The following is a 17,124-nucleotide window of genomic DNA, read 5'->3' on the forward strand; positions in this document are numbered from 1 at the left end:
GATGAGGCCGCTTGAAGGTTTGTTTTTTTTTTGTTTTTTTAAGCAATGAACTACAACTCCCATAATGCTCACGAAATTCATTCTCTCTCCACCTTGTGTTTTTTTTTTTTCCTGGACCGCAGCTCCCGCTAGGTCTTCGGGTTGTAGACGCATGCGCAGCTCCCGCTAGGTCTTCGGGTTGTAGACGCAGGCGCAGCTCCCGCTAGGTCTTCGGGTTGTGGACGCATGCGCAGCTCCCGCTAGGTCTTCGGGTTGTGGACGCATGCGCACTGACGCGGGGTTGGTGGAGGGCGGAAATAGGACGAGAAGGGAGAGGGTGGTGCTCTTTGTTTCCTGAAGGCAGTTGGAGCGAGGGCGTTGAGAGAGAGAATATTGGGTATCTAGTTTGGGTCAAGGACTCGTATACCTGGGAAAGCGAAGGTAAGTTACTGGTGACGCCTATTGCTACCTCCTGAAACATAGAAACATAGAAGTGACGGCAGAAGAAGACCAAACGGCCCGTCCAGTCTGCCCAGCAAGCCTCACACCTATTTGTTTTCATACTTATCTGTTACTCTGACCGCTGAGGTCAGGGCCCTTATTGGTAACTTTTTGGTTCCAATTCCCTTTCACCCCCACCATCGATGCAGACAGCAGTGCTGGAGCTGCATCTAAGTGAAGTATCTAGCTAATTGGTTTGGGGTAGTAACCGCCGTAATAAGCAAGCTACTCCCACGCTTGTTTACCCTGCCTGTGCAATTCAGCCATTGTTGGTTGTCTGAATAAAAATCCTCTTTACTTAATTCCCTCTGTTGCTGAAGCAGTGAGCTGCGCTGGATACTTATTCCAAGTCAAATATCAGGCTTAATTGATTCTGGGGTAGTAAGCGCTGTAACAAGCAAGCTACACCCATGCTTATTTGTTTACCCAGACTATGTAATTCATTCCTTGTTGGTTGATGCTGAATATAAATCATCTTTTCTTCATTTTCCCTGCCGTTGAAGCAGAGAGCTATGCTGGATGTGCATTGAAAGTGAAGTATCAGGCTTTCTCCCCTGCCGTTGAAGCAGAGAGCTATGCTGGATGTGCATCAAAAGTGAAGTATCAGTCTTTCTCCCCTGCTGTTGAAGCAGAGAGGTATGCTGGATATGCATTGAAAGTGAAGTATCAGGCTTATTTGGTTTGGGGTAGTAACCGCCTTAACAAGCAAGCTACTTCCCTGCTTTTTTGTGTATGCAAATCCTTTTTTCCACATTTCCTCTTGCCATTGAAGCATAGAGCAATGTTGGAGTCGCATTAACCATGTGTATGTATGTTGAATAAGGATATTAATCTCCAGGTAGTAGCTCTCATTTCCGCAAGCAAGCCACCCCCTTGTGCCTCTTCTCTTCATTCACATCCTCTAGACTTTATGGATCCACAGTGTTTATCCCATGATCCTTTGAAATCCTTCACAGTTCTGGTCTTCACCACTTCCTCCGGAAGGGCATTCCAGGCATCCACCACCCTCTCCGTGAAGAAATACTTCCTGACATTGGTTCTGAGTCTTCCTCCCTGGAGTTTTAAATCGTGATCCATGGTTCTGCTGATTTTTTTGCAACGGAAAAGGTTTGTCATTGTCTTTGGATCATTAAAACCTTTCAAGTATCTGAAAGTTTGAATCATATCACCCCTGCTCCTCCTTTCCTCCAGGGTGTACATATTTAGATTCTTCAATCTCTCCTCATAAGTCATTCTCATAAGTCAATGCCTCTGTGGCAGTAGCCACAGAGGCATTCACGGAGCAGGATGCCAGCGGTTGGTGTTCCACCTTCACGGAGTGGAAGGATGGAGGGCTGCCATCTCCCAATTAAAAAAAGAAAAAAACCAAACAAAAAAAAGAAAACAGGGATGGGTTCATGGGCTATAGGTATTACCAATTATTAGGCTTATTCAATTACCAATTATTAGGCTTTTCAATATTTGATAGTTAATGTGACTTTCAAGGCATACTTCACTTTCAATGCATATCCAGCATAGCTCCCTGCTTCAACGGCAGGGGAGAAGAAAAACTGATACTTCACTCATATCCAGCATTGCCCTCTGCTTCAACGGCAGAGAGCTATGCTGCCGCTTACCCAACTAATCAAACTTAACATTTCACTTGGAAGCAGCTCCAGCACTGCTCTCTACATTAATAGTGGGGGTGAAAGGGAAATAGAACCTAAGGTTACTAAGAGCCAAGAGAAACAGATAAGTATGAGAAAAAAGTGTGAAGCTTGCTGGGCAGACTGGATGGACCGATTGGTCTTCTTCTGCCGTCATTTCTATGTTTCTATTCTATGAAGACCTTCCACCTTTTTGGTCGCCCTTCTCTGGACCGCCTCCATCCTGTCTCTGTCCCTTCGGAGATACGGTCTCCAGAACTGAGCACAGTACTCCAGGTGAGGCCTCACCAAGGACCTGTACAAGGGGATAATCACTTCCCTTTTCTTACTCGATATTCCTCTTTCCCTGTACGTACCAGGATCAGTCCAGACACCTGGGATGTGACTCCGCACCAGCAGATGGAGACAGAGCAAAACTTGTCGGGCACCCTACATATAGTAAGGCGCCACCCACAGCTCGTCAGTCTTACTCTGTCTCCAGCAGATGGGGCAGGTCCACCCACAGTCTCTGGTGATCCTGGTTAGTGGTTAGCTAGTCAGGGGAGTTAAAAAAAAAAAAAAAAAAAAAGTTAATCTTTTAGGAGAGAGGTGTTTATTTTAGTGTTCAGCTCGGGGTCCTGGAAGCCTCCCAGGGGGGTTGCGAGGTTCTGAGGGGACCACCCCCCCCTGGTTGAGGCCGCTGCTGGGGTTGAGGACCCGGCCTATCTGGCAGCAGCGTCGGGGGTGACACCGGGGAGCCCGGTTCACTCACCCCCGCTGAAGAAGAAGAAGGATCAGGACCAGGGCCAGCGGCAGGTTGAAAAAAAAAAAAAAAGTGTTTTATTTTCTTGTGCGGCGGCCCGTCCTCACTCGGAGTTCGTCGGAGGGGGGGGGGACGCCGTTGTTCTTTGTGTGTTCGCCGCCTATTTCGCCGTTTTTTTTTTTTTTGTTTGAAATTCTTTTGTTTTCTCCCGGCCGCGGGCGGTAGCAGGCAGGAGCATGCCGCGAGGGGCCTCTTGCCGCGTGTGCGGCTCGGCGCGCTCGCGAGTCTCGCGATCGGGCATCTGTGCACATTGTGTTTCGGGCGGTGAGGGACCGTCCGAGGGCGGTCGGGGGGCCCGACCCCGGCCGCCACGATCGCCGCCGCGCGATTCAGCGGCCGCAGGTGACAGTGCTGCGGCCATCTTGGCATCAGTCCGCGATGCCACGAGGAAAGCTGCGGGAGAGGCCATTTTGCCTCCCGCACTTTCTCCACAGCAGCGAGCCCCCGGGGGGGCCAGATTCGCCGGACTGTCAGAGCCAGGAGGAGGCTCCACGGATGCCGTGGCCTCCTTTTCTTCAGATTTTGTAGGCTTGCTGCATAAAATCTTAAAGTAGCAGAAGTCTAGGAAGAAGAGGAGAAGACATGGGGGCTCTGACAGACCGTTGGAGCCACGGAAGAAGCGGGCGGGGGAGGGCCCTCGGAGGCCCGCGGACCCGCCCAGAGAGCGCCGGCCGCTGCGGCCTCAGCAGCGGAGCAGGAACCGGACGGAGAGGCCCCGGGAGGCTCCGGAGCTCCTGTCGGTGAAGAGGTGGCGTATCCGGGGAACGCCAAAGGAGCGCCAGCTGTGGAAGGGGACGATCCGAAAGTGGTTCGCTTGTTTAGGAAAGAGGAGCTGGCGCCACTGATCCCGGCTATCCTGCAGGAAGTAGGAGTGGATGCCCCGCCGGTGGGCTCTAAACCAGATGCCAAAATGGATCCGGTGCTGCTGGGCCTCACTGGACCGGCAGTGGCTTTTCCATTCCACTTCTCGGCGACCGACATCCTGTTCCGGGAATGGGATACCCCGGACTTGGGCCTGAAAGTGAGTAAAGCTATGGACAAGCTCTACCCGTTGCCAGAGGACGCGCTGGAACTCCTTAGATTTCCCAGGGTGGATGCAGCGGTATCTGCTGTGACGAAACGATCCTTAATTCCGGTCACGGGGGCCACGGCCCTTCGAGACATACAGGATAGTAAGCTGGAGGTACAGCTTAAGAAGGTGTTTGAGGCGTCGGCCCTGGGAGTCCGCGCGGCTATTTGCAGTAACTTTGCGTCGAGAGCGGGTTTGCGCTGGGCTCAGGTGCTGCAGGCCAATGCTGGCCTATCGGGAGAAGAGTCGGTGCAGGCGGATCACCTAGAGCCGCGGACGTCGGACAAGGCCATGGTCTCGGCGGTGTCAGCGCGCCGTCTTCTCTGGCTCAGAAATTGGGCAGCGGATGGGTCCTCGAAGGCTCATCTGGGCTCCCTTCCATTCAAAGGGAAGTTACTGTTCGGTAAGGAATTGGACGACTTGATGCAGTCGCTCGGTGAGAACGGGACTTTCCAGCTGCCTGAGGACAGGCACCGAAATCGGACGTCTTTCTCCAGTAGGGCCCGGTTCAGGGGGCCAGGAAAGTCACGACCGCAGAGATCGTCGGGGCCCTCGTACCGGGCTGGCTCGGGATCCTCGAGGCCTCCGACATGGTCTCAGTCCTTTCGTGGGAGAAAGTTTGGGAGGCGAGACGGTCCCTCGGCGGGGTCGGGTCCAAAAGCCTCCCAATGAGATACGGACGGTCCATTCCCTACAGCCGGCGCCATTAGCCTTGGCAGTTCCAAATGTAGGGGCCAGGCTGGAGCGTTTTTACGGGGAATGGACCAGAACAACTACGGACCAATGGGTCCTCAACGTGATAAGACGCGGCTACGCTTTAGATTTTGCACGTATCCCTGTGGACAAGTTTTTGATCTCGCCTTGCAAGGGGCGCGGCAAACAGGCGGCAGTCCAGGATACCCTGTATCTGCTAGGAGGCCTAGGCGCGATAGTGCCCGTACCACAGGGGCAGCACCGTCGAGGACGGTACTCCATCTACTTCATCGTGCCAAAGTAGGAGGGTACTTTCAGACCCATACTCGACCTGAAAGGTGTCAACAAGTGTCTTAGCGTTCCACGCTTCAAAATGGAGACTATTCGGTCGGTGGTCGCAGCGGTGCGCCCGGGCGAATTCCTGGCGTCATTAGACCTCATGGAGGTTTACCTTCATCGGCATTCAGCCGGCTCATCAGCGGTTTCTGCGCTTCTGTATCCTGGGCAAGCACTATCAGTTCGCGGCGCTCCCCTTCGGTCTCGCCACCGCTCCGCGGACGTTTACAAAGGTCATGGTGGTGGTCGCTGCCGCGCTTCGAAGGGAAGGGTTACTGGTACATCCCTACCTAGTCGATTGGCTCATCCGAGCCAAGACAGAAGTCCCATGCCGCCAGGCGGTCGACAGGGTCCTGCAACTCTTGTGCTCACTCGGATGGGTGATCAATCTTGCCAAGAGCCGCCTGGTTCCCACCCAGATGCTGCATTACCTGGGAGCACTGTTCGACACGAAGCAGGGCAGAGTTTTTCTGTTCCAGGAGCAGGTGCACAAGCTTCAGGGTCAGGTGCGCCGGTTATTGGCCCTGCGGTGTCCTCAGGTCTGCGACCATCTGATGGTGTTGGGGTCGATGGCGTCCACGCTGGCGTTAGTGCCCTGGGCGTTTTGCTCAGCGGCGGTTTTTGCAGTCAGCATTGCTCTCCCGGTGGCGTCCGGTGTCGGAAGACTTTCACCGGCCACTCCAACTCACGGATCAGGCGAGATCCAGTCTACCATGGTGGCTCAACTCCGACAATCTGACGCGTGGGATATCCCTGCTCACGCCGGCCTGGACGGTAGTCACGACAGATGCCAGCTTATCCGGCTGGGGGGGCTGTTTGCCTGGGCCGCTCGGTGCAAGGACAGTGGTCCAAAGCTCAATCACAGTGGTCCATCAATTGCTTGGAGACCAGAGCGGTTTGGTTGGCCCTGCAGGCCTTCCTCCCATTGGTTCGAAGGACGGCAGTCAGAGTGTTGTCGGACAACGCAACCACGGTGGCGTACATCAATCGCCAGGGAGGAACACGGAGCCGGGCGGTCGCGGAACAGGCGAGTCATCTGATGGTCTGGGCGGAAAGACATCTCATCGACATTGCGGCATCCCATATCGCCGGAGTCGACATTGTCCAAGCGGATTACCTCAGCTGCCATCGCTTGGACCCGGGGGAATGGGAGCTGCCGGAGATGGCTTACAAACTGATCTGCAAGAGGTGGGGAACACCACACATGGATCTGATGGCCACCGCTCAGAACGCCAGGGCCCCGAGATTCTTCAGTCAATGAAGAGAAAGGGGAGCCGAGGGGGTGGATGCCCTGGTGCTCCCTTGGCCCACAGACGTGCTGCTGTACGTGTTTCCTCCTTGGCCACTGATCGGCAAGGTCCTCAGAAGAATAGAGAGCATCCCGCGGAGGTGATCATGGTGGCACCCGAGTGGCCGCGGCGCCCTTGGTTCGCGGATCTCCTGCAGTTGGCGAGAGGGCCTCCCCTCAGACTGCGAGGGGCGGCGGCCCTTCTGCGGCAAGGGCCCGTTTGTTTGGGGGACGCGGATCACTTCTGTCTCGCGGCCTGGCTTTTGAGAGGAAACGCTTAGGTGTGGGCGATCTTGGAGGAATGGGGCAAACCCAGGAAGGTAGATCCCATACTGCCAGCGGTGCCGGATGTCCTCGCTTTCCTCCAGACGGGGCTTGCAAAAGGTCTGTCTAGCAGTACTCTCAAGGTCCAGGTGGCGGCGCTTGGTTGTCTCAGGGGTGAGGTACACGGCGTATCCTTGGCACATCATCCGGATGTGGCACGTTTCCTTCGGGGGGCTAAGCATTTGCGGCCTCCTCTACGTCATCCTTTTCCATCCTGGAATCTCCATTGGGTTCTTTCGGCGCTGTGTATGTCACCTTTTGAGCCCATCAAGCGTTCGACGCTAAAGGACCTCACTCTTAGGGCGGTATTTCTCGTGGCTTTTGCATCGGCGAGTCGAGTTTCAGAAGTGCAGGCGTTATCCTGTCGGGAGCCATTCCTCTGCTTTTCTGATTCGGGGGTCTCCTTAAGGACGGTTCCCTCCTTCCTCCCAAAGGTGGTGCCAGCTTTTCATTTGAACCAGTCGGTTGAGCTGCCCGCTTTTCCGGAGGGGGAGCGTTTCTGATCCTAACGCCAAATTGTTGAAGAAGCTAGATGTTCGCAGACTTCTGTTCCGTTATCGGGAAGTGACGAATCCTTTTCGAGTTTCGGACCATCTTTTTGTTCTATGGTCAGGTCCAAAGCGCGGAGGGGCAGCTTCGCGGGCCACGATTGCTCGTTGGCGCAAGGAAGCCATCGCTTCGGCGTACATACTGAAAGGGAAGGCTGTTCCGGTGGGTCTTCGGGCTCATTCGACACGCGCTCAGGCCGCTTCCTGGGCGGAATCTTCACATGTGTCGCCGCAAGACATTTGCAGAGCGGCGACCTGGAAGTCTTTGCATACTTTGCTAGACGCTACCGGTTGGATGTTCGGGGCATGGATTCTGGGGGTTTCGGAGAGAGAGTGCTGCGAGCGGGACTCTCTGGTTCCCACCCTCAGTAAAAGTTAGCTCTGGTACATCCCAGGTGTCTGGACTGATCCTGGTACGTACAGGGAAAGGAAAATTAGTTTCTTACCTGATAATTTTCGTTCCTGTAGTACCAAGGATCAGTCCAGGCTCCCGCCCTCGTAATCTGTAAGTGTATTGTTTGTTGACGAGAGTCCGCTCGGTTGGGCTGGTTTTGTTATTATCTGTTGGTTGGACCTCTGGTTCGGGGAGTTCTGATCCAGCTGGGGGTTCTTTGAGTCGGCCCGGGAGTTTTCGGGCGGTATAGTTAGTGGAGTTTAGTGGAGTTTTTCCATTTTTGCTTTGACATTACGTAAGACTGACGAGCTGTGGGTGGCGCCTTACTATATGTAGGGTGCCCGACAAGTTTTGCTCTGTCTCCATCTGCTGGTGCGGAGTCACAACCCAGGTGTCTGGACTGATCCTTGGTACTACAGGAACGAAAATTATCAGGTAAGAAACTAATTTTCCTCTCTATGCAGCCCAGCATTCTTCTGGCTTTAGCTATCGCCTTGTCACATTGTTTTGCCGACTTCATATCATTAGAGACTATCACCCCAAGGTCTCTCTCCTGCTCCATGTACATCAGCCTTTCTCCCCCCATCAAATACAGTTCATTTGGATTTCCACTCCCCATATGCATGACTCTGCACTTCTTGGCATTGAATCTCAGCTGCCATATCTTCGACCACTCTTCAAGCTTCCTTAAATCCCGCCTCATTCTCTCCACTCCTTCCAGCGTGTCCACTCTGTGCAGATCTTAGTGTCATCCGCAAAAAGACAAACCTTAACTTCTATCCCGTCCGCTCTGTCGCTCACAAAGATATTGAACAGGACCGGTCCCAACACTGATCCTTGCGGCACTCCGCTTAAAACCGCTCTCTCTTCAGAGAAAGTTCCATTTACCATCACACATTGTCTTCTGTCCGTCAACCAGTTTGCAATCCAGGTCACCACCTCAGCACTCACTCCTAAGCTTCTTATTTTATTCACCAGTCTCCTGTGCGGGACCGTATCAAAAGCTTTGCTGAAATTCAAGTAGATGACATCGAGTGCTCTTCCTTGATCCAATTCCTTGGTTACCCAATCAAAAAAGTCAATCAGATTTGTCTGACAGGATCTTCCCCTGGTGAATCCATGCTGCCTCTGGTCCAGCAATTCTCGCTACTGTAAGTAGTTCACTACTCCTTCTTTTAACAGTGACTCCATTACTTTTCCCACCACCGAGGTGATGCTAACTGGTCTGTAGTTACCAGCCTCCTCTCTGTTCCCACTCTTGTGAAGCGGGACCACCACCGCTCTTCTCCAATCACTCGGCACCACTCCCGTTTCTAGGGATCTATTGAACAGGCCACACAGCGGACCCGCCAGCACATCTCTGAGCTCCGTCAGTATCCTGGGATGAACCTCATCAGGCCCCATGGCTTTGTCCACTTTGTTTCCCCAGCTCTTCCCATACATTAACACAGCAGCTACTGCAGTGCGTAGGTGAGAGGGAAATGAGGCTCCATGCAGGGAGAGGTTATAGAGGCAAAGGATAGTGGGTCAGAGGAGGGTTTAGAGAAGAAATTAGACAGAGGGGGTACATTTAGTTACTAACCTGTTAGAAAAAAAAAAAAACCCCGTAGCACACCTTCATTTCCGTGCCTATTCTTCATGTTCGTTCCCATCTGTAATTTTCTTATTTATTGTTTTTTAGATACCGACATTCATGTGCATATCATATCTGTTTACAATTGGAGGCAAATATCCATTTAAAAACATTTGCATTTCAAAGAATGAAAGAAAAGTTATAAATACATAGGGGCAGATTTTTAAAAACGTACGCGCGCGCGCAACCGGCGCAAACAAAAGTACGCCGGATTTTAAAAGATACACCCGTACCCGCGCGTATCTTTTAAAATCCGGGGTCGGCGCGCGCAAGGCTGTGCAAAATCAGCCACCTGTGTGCACCGAGCCGCGCATCCTGCCTCCGTTCCCTCCGAAATCAGAGCAGCCTCGGAGGGAACTTTTTTTTTGTCGTTCCCCCCTCCCCTACCTTATTTCGTTGAGTTACGCCTGTCGCCGGCTCCCTGCGTGCCAGAGCACTCTGCCCCACCCCCGGACCGCTGCCACGCCTCTGGACATGCCCTGAATGCTGCGCCGTCCCCGACGCCTCCCCCAAAGCAAAGCCCTGGGGCTTTGTGCGTGCCGGCGGCCTACGCAAAATGGGTGCGCCGGGCTTTCAAAATCTACCCCATGGTTTCTTAATATTAAAATAAAAATTGTAACATAAAAACTAAAAGATTAAACAATTCTAAAAACTAACATAAGAACATAAGAAATTGCCATGCTGGGTCAGACCAAGGGTCCATCAAGCCCAGCATCCTGTTTCCAACAGAGGCCAATCCAGGCCATAAGAACCTGGCAAGTACCCAAAAACTAAGAAGATCCCATGCTACTGATGCAATTAATAGCAGTGGTAAGTAAGAAGCAGACAAAGTAATAAATATTAAAAGACCATATAAGTCAGGGTAGGTTATTGGAAGGCTTGCTGGAACAGCCATGTTTTTATGCAAGAAACCGAGGTTTAGTTGCTAAGCTTGGCAGGGGATGTTGTGGAGGCAGTGTTCCCTGGGGAGGTTGGAAAGACGTTCCAGCGGTTGTGCAAATGTGCCACCTATTGGCCAGCCTGAGGGGCGGATGCCATATCGTGGGTGCAAAACAATATGCGTCCCAATCCCCTCTCTTGGCTGCTCGGTGTAATACGTAAATGGGCTGGCGTGCTAAAAGGGAACGTGATGAACATAAATTGGGCACCCATGGCATCGAGCGCCGAGGAGCAGTGGCTGTGCACAGGTAAGGAAGATGGACACTCGTACGTTGAGCTAACCTGACTGCTGTCGAGATTTTTTTTTTTCATGGTGCAGCTTTCCGTGGTTCCTCCTTAGTATGGCAACAGTATTAAGTAGGAAAAACCACAGAAAAGCTGTATTTTTTGCTTGTGGTGCCTCAAAACTTAACACCAGATCTGGGCTGACTTTAATTTTGAGAGTTAAAATGGGTGCACCTGTTTTTTTTTCATGGGGAGTGCTAATAGCCTCATCAACATGGCATTTGCATGTGATGAATACCGTTAACTATATGCCGGTATGGATGTGTGTTTTGGACGTGCTAATCCTGATATTTCATTGGCGTGTGTTTAGCAGCAGGCTGAGCTCGGTGCCTTTTATTGCATTGGCCTCTTATACATGTATTGGGTTCCAAAAGAAGCTACAATCGATGGCCCTAGCCTAAGAATTGCAACTGTGGTGCCTGGTTAGATGAGGTAAAAGTAAAAATAAATAAATAAATAATGGGGGAGGAACCCTGGCTAGTTGTAAATTAAGGTTTATGATGCTGCATTCCTAATGGGGTTGGATTTGAGCTGAAAGCTTAAAGGAGCCAGGAGGAAACTGCCAAGCTAAAATTAAAAAAAATATATATTGTTTCAATTTGGGACAGTAGTCACAACTTCACCAAGAGAAGCAAGGTTGAGAGTCCCTGAATTTAGTTGAATGTCAAAGACAGCAAGAGCTGGTTCCCCTGTCTCAATAAGTTGGAACCATCTAGAAATCATAATCTAGGAGTAGGCAACTCTGGTCCTGGAGTTTTCAGGACGTCCATGATGAGTGTGCATGTGAGAGATTTGCTTATAGTAGAGGCAGTGCATGCAGATATTCCTCCTGCATATTTATTGTGGGTATCTTGCAAACCAGACCTGTTTGTGGCATTCCAGGACCGGAGTTTCCGACTCCTGTCATAGTCCTGTGCCTTCTCCTCCGTGTCTGGAGTTCATGTTTTCAGGTGGCACAGTTAGGAATCATTCAGTCACTTTTGAGATGGAATAGTTGGACCCCTTTTTCAGCCTTTCCTCAGTTCCCAAAATTCTCCATAATGTGGAAAGGAATGAGACTATTAGAGTTATTACTGAATTATAGATGGGTGAACTAAGATGCAGGGACATTGTTATTTTCCCAGTAGATAGAAAAATGGGAGATAAACTTCCGTACTCATCCATATAAAGCTTTGCTTATTTTTTGTCTACTGTCATAATACAGGCCTTACTTCTAAATGGAAGAAAGTTCGTAGCATGTATTTCAGAATGTCTTCTGAATGCCTTGTTCAAGGATTAGCAGCTAAATTCCACCCCCTCATGGGATTATACTGAATCTCATGCATTCCAGCATTCACATCATTCAGCTTTGCGGCAGAATTGTCAGAGGCAGGGTCGGCTGGAACTTGGGAGTAAAACCTTAAGCCTAGCCATATTTGGAAAAGTTTAGCGATGCATTCTTGAAAGATTAATACTTGGCCTTTACAAGCAGTATATACAGATAGATCATGTTTTGCATGCAGACTCTGGGAGATCATCAGGCCATGAAAGGATTCTTACTGCTTGGAGAGCGATGGGATAATGAGAGGGTCTCTGATGCTGCCTATGGTTTGGTTGGGGGCTCCAATGAGAGACCACCATTATGATAAAACTATCTTACTACAGACTGCATTGCTTCGGTGCAGCATCTAGGATGTTTGCACAATCAGCTTACTGCTGTCCCACCTCAGGGTTCACAAGCTATACTCTCTCTAAACTGAGTTAAGGATAACGGTGCTTGTTTGGGGAAATTCCTGGTGGTACCTGCTGGTTGTATCTGGTAAGAGATTTATTTATTTATGGTGGCATCATCCAGTGAGGGCCAATTTCATTTGGATAACTGCATGCTAGCCTGCATAGATTGGATACTGCTAGCAATGGAATTGCATTGGGGAGGGGTGAGGAGTGATCTTGAATGCTTGTGCTCAATTGTCAATACTGGTTGGTCCTCTGCTGAGTCCATATGGGAGGTTTACTTTATTCTCACCAAATACTATACCGCAGGTGAACACCTCCATTGTTCTGAGACTAGCAGTGCTGCTGTGGTATATTTGCATTCATCATCTGTCATCTTATCCCTTTCTCTCATCAGTCCCATTTTATTACCTTCATCCTCTTCCCTAAACCTGTTTCTTTCATTATCCCCACAATTCCAGGTTTCTGCTATCGTGAGCGGAGGATACGTGATAACATAAAAGATGAACCTGGACCGAGTGTCCAACGAGGAGAAGCTAAACCTGTGCAGAAAATACTACTTGGGTGAGTTAAATTTGAGGTGAATTGAAGGAGAACAAAGAGCTGAAAGAGGATAACACAGCATGCAGATATGCTAGGAAATGAAATATCAGTTAAAAAATAATTAAACCTAGGTGCTAGGTGAGTGCTGTGCTGCTGGAGACACTGTCCTCTATAACCTGGACATACTTCATTTCCTTCTTCAATATGAAAACTGGGTAAATCAGTGGTACCTCAATAACAGTTCAAAAATAATTAAATCACGTGGTAAGTGAAAAAAAATCATATTTATAGGAATAAATATTTTTGCCTAAGACAACCCTCATATGTGAGCCAACCTGCACGTATTTAAAATGTGTTTCGCGTAGCGTTCACTGTTAAGAATCAGTTTTTCCAAAAACAAGTGAACCTGGCTCACATATGAGGGTTGTCTTAGGCAAAAATATGTATTCGTATAAATATGATTTTTTTTCACGTACCACGTGATTTAATTATTTTTGAACTGTTATTGAGGTACCACTGATTTACCCAGTTTTCATATTGAAGAAGGAAATGAAGTATGTCCAGGTTATAGAGGACAGTGTCTCCAGCAGCACAGCACTCACCTAGCACCATACTGAAGTGCCAGGGGAGGGAACTTGTTCTGGATTCAAGAAATGGGTGAATGCTGTTTCATCTCCATCACTTGTTGATGTTTTTGTATCCTATTTGCTAGGTGGCTTTGCATTGCTGCCCTTCCTGTGGCTGGTGAACGTATTTTGGTTTTTCAGAGAGGCCTTTATGAAGCCAGCGTACACAGAGCAACCACAGATAAAGAGCTGTGAGTACAAAGCCAGAATAACATAGGGGCCATGACTGCGGGCGCACAGCAGCAGCAGCAGCAGATAAAGGGGTGGCATGCACGAAGCAGCAGAGTGAGGGCGGGCGTGCTGAGATGGACTGCCCTGTTTCTAACCCTGCCGCTGATTTCAGGAATATGTAACTATGCAGTGGGGACAGGCTCAAGGGAGGCTGAAGACTACAGAAAGGGGGAGGAGCTTGCAGTGATTGAGACTTGCTGCAGAGGCATCGCACGTCACCCTGCTTGGTTTCTGTAGGGGAGGGTATGCTGGGGATAAGAGGAAAGGAAGACCTAGGGTGGGCTGTATGCTAGGGCACGGGGTGGAACTGGTACTATAAGGTTGGCATTTGGATGCTACTGAATCTCTTTCTTTCAGATGTCAGCCGTTCCGCCGTGGGTCTCCTCTTCTGGATTGTGGCTCTGACCACGTGGATTACCATCTACCAGATGCATCGGGCCCAGTGGGGGGCCACTGGGGACTACCTCTCCTTCACCATCCCTCTCGGGATCCCCTGACTCTCATCTGCTGGTGGGGGGGAGAGAGGAAAGAGACACATTCCCTTCAGGTCCACGAGTAGGCAAAATCCTGCCTGGAGCATTTTCAGGGCTTTTACACATACAAAACTGGCCCTGCCAGAAGAATGGACTTGGTGCCAGTAGCAAAATGAATGGCCATCTCCCCACGTCGTCTACTCCAAACAGGAACCCTCCCCATTTCTGTGGACTTCTGCTTTCCTGGACTTACTCTTGTCTCTCGCACGTGTGGGTGGCGTACGATTCCTGTCTGTTCTTAGGGCTGCTCCTTTTCCTTCTTAGAGAAAGAAAAGAGAGATGTTGGGGGAAATTCCTTACACTGACCGAAACCCAGCTCTTAATAAATTGAAAGCAGCAGTTCTCGCAATTACTTAATTTTCATAGCAGTTAAAATCATGTTTCTTCTTTGTGGCTGCAGGAGGTCTTTGAAGCTCTCCCTGCTTCTACTCTTAGCGTTGTGAAGTGGGGGTTGCTGTACTGATCACCAGCAGAGCCTTGTGCACACCTCCTACAGATGAGCATTAAGCATGAATTAGAGACACGGCAGGGGGGTGGAAACGTTTTAATACCAAGATTTGTGGCTATAATACACAGTGAACACTTTTTTTTTTTTTAATTTAAAAAAGTGTAAAACTATAGGGAAAAGGATACTGAAACAATAGAGAGAGGAATAAAGCCAAAAGTGGAAGCAGCAGTGCTAGCAAGCAGCCAATCATATTTTGAGCATTCCCCTTAGTATTACGTTAAAGGTTTGGTGAGCCATTCAGCATTTAGAGGGCAGAGAGGCCGTATGCATTTTTTGGTAATCAAAGTAAACTGGAGCCAAGTTCCTCTCTGATTTGTTAAGGTCTTGCTCCACAGACACAAGGAGGGAAGAGCTTTAATTGAATCAGGCCTACATGTAACGGTATGGGAGGCAAAGGGGAACAGTTTAATTTCCAATGCTCCTCCCCCCAACCCGTTCTCAAGCAGTGTCGTCATTAAATTGCTCAGTCAACTCTCAAGTCTTTCGTCCCACCAAGCAGCCAATTCTGTTTAATCTTCCCTCATTAACTAATCTTTGTGCAATCCGTAGTCACCACCGGTACCACAGTAAATAAAGAGAGAGACTACCAGCTGAAAAACACTGTATCTTATGTATATGGTTTAATACCATTTCTTTTTCTGTGTTCCTCTTGGTTGTGGTATTTGGATATCTATTTGCCATCTAGTTCTGCTGTCAGAGTAAAGCATCGTGGCCTGAAAATGTATGGATTTTAGTTTGTGTCTCTAAAGAAAACTAAGGTTCACGGATGCAGTGTGACAAAAGCAGGCCTGACTCGGCTTCTACTTGATCTGGTATAGAGAGAGATGTAGATAATGAAGAGGGAATCCTAACGAGAGCTGTTATCCATGTCCTCAATTATTTTCAAAACATTTTTCCAAGAGACCAACATATGGTGCAGGTGTTCCCTGTCCCGAGCGATCTCTTATGTAAATAACAATCACGCTTTTCCCATTCAGTTTGTTTATTAAATGCAAACCCCAATATGAAAAGTTAAAAAAAAATGTATTATGAGTAGCATGACAATCAAGTTTAGAAAACCTTTGGACGTATCGAGTTTGAGCTACTACTGCAAACCACAACGTTTAGAGTTAAAGCTTGGCTTTATTTTGGATAACAACAGTGGCCTCTTGGATGTGTAATTTAGTGCTAAATTTGATGAAGAAGCTCAAGTTTCTTGAGTGATTCAACAAGTGTTTGGTAAACTGAGAGGAAGTCAAAACTGTATTTGGATCTAGCTAGTTTTAAAACAGTTATCAATCGATTGGTGGTGTGCCATCTGAATTATTGCAGTGGGCTGCTGATTGGTTTGTCCAAACGGTGAATGCAGAGTTCTTCTTTGTCCCTAGATCAATCCAGACTTTTTTTTCCCACCAACAGCAGCTGGAGACAGAGAACAAAAACCTTCACCTGTCTGTAGCAAGATGGTCGTGGTATAAAAAAAAACAAACTCTGCAGTCTGACTGGGAAGAGAAGAGATCAATATTTGCTCAGAGGGGTGTTAGGCTCTGTTTAAGGGCCATCCCCCTAGTGGCACGGGTGACCCTTAGGCTGGCTTAGCCCGGGTAGCGTGGGCAAGATGGACTAGCCAGTGGTCTGGCTCCCTCAGTCTCCTTCTCCTTTCTCCGTAGAGAAACTGCTTTTAAAGTTAAAAAAAAAGAAGAGCTTGTTGGAGCTACCGGCTGCTGCCAAGGCTCGGGGGGGAGAGCGTGAGAGGGTGGCGTGTTTTGCTGGCTGGTGAGTAAGGCTGCCTTCTGCCTGGAAACCGTGGCGTTCTTCTGCCAGCTGTGTGTTGACCGCATGGGCCTTCCTAATGGCAGTTCCCGCTCAGTGCGGGAAAGGTTGTAGATCGTGCGTGGCCTGCGTGGGACCTTTGTTTGTGGCAGAGAGGGCAGTTCAGTTGCTAGTGGCGCGCCTGAAGTTTAAAAAAAAAAAAAAAAAAAGTGGGAAGAAAATAGAATCTGCGAGCAGCTGACACAGGCAGTGCGGCTCTGCCCTGCAGCTTGGGAACCGTGGCCATTTTGTTTCTGTTTCTTGCGGTACAGGGGATGTTGGGGGGAAGAGAGAGCAACTTTTCACTGCAGCTTTTTGTTTCCCCAGTTATGGAGGTTTCGAAGAGTGCCTGAAGTTTCTGATGGGGCAGAGGACACCTCGGAGGGGGAGCCTGACTCCGAAACCATTTTTATGTCACAGAATTTGAGCGCTTAATGCACAAAGCCTTCCTGGCCCAGGAAGGGTGCATCAGGAAAGATTCTCCGCTGCTCTGGAGGTCTGCTGCCCTGCAGGAAAGGGAGGGTGGCTTCTGACAGAGGTTAGAGAGCCCTTCTTGTCCGCCTTATAGGAAGTGGCTTCCAGGTTCACATACGGACTGAGGGTCCCCTGACTCCAGAGAGGAGGAGGCGTATGGGGCTCCCTTGACTGGACCTCCCTGGGGATGAGGATTTGGCACATAGAGCCCCATGGCAGAGGGGAAGACCCTAAAGTGGTCCTGCACTTTCACAAGGAGGCGTTGCAC

At 49.6% G+C, this 17,124-nt stretch overlaps 1 protein-coding gene across 2 annotated transcripts; it reads left to right on the forward strand.

Annotated features, from left to right (window-relative positions):
* The first annotated feature begins 264 nt into the window (after positions 1-264).
* Positions 265-16,571, forward strand: PSENEN (presenilin enhancer, gamma-secretase subunit). Of its 2 annotated transcripts, none has more exons than XM_029576770.1 (4): positions 265-420; positions 12,612-12,714; positions 13,406-13,510; positions 13,908-16,571. In XM_029576770.1, exons 2-4 carry the CDS (start codon positions 12,654-12,656, stop codon positions 14,045-14,047), a joined length of 306 nt encoding a protein of 101 aa, XP_029432630.1. In that variant the 5' UTR covers positions 265-420; positions 12,612-12,653; the 3' UTR covers positions 14,048-16,571. The 2 variants fall into 2 exon arrangements, with proteins under 2 accessions (XP_029432630.1, XP_029432631.1); XM_029576771.1 differs by lacking the exon at positions 265-420 and adding an exon at positions 11,388-12,235.
* The last annotated feature ends 553 nt before the right edge of the window (positions 16,572-17,124 follow it).

This window comes from Rhinatrema bivittatum, chromosome 14, assembly GCF_901001135.1.
Source record: "Rhinatrema bivittatum chromosome 14, aRhiBiv1.1, whole genome shotgun sequence".
Classification (NCBI taxonomy): domain Eukaryota; kingdom Metazoa; phylum Chordata; class Amphibia; order Gymnophiona; family Rhinatrematidae; genus Rhinatrema; species Rhinatrema bivittatum.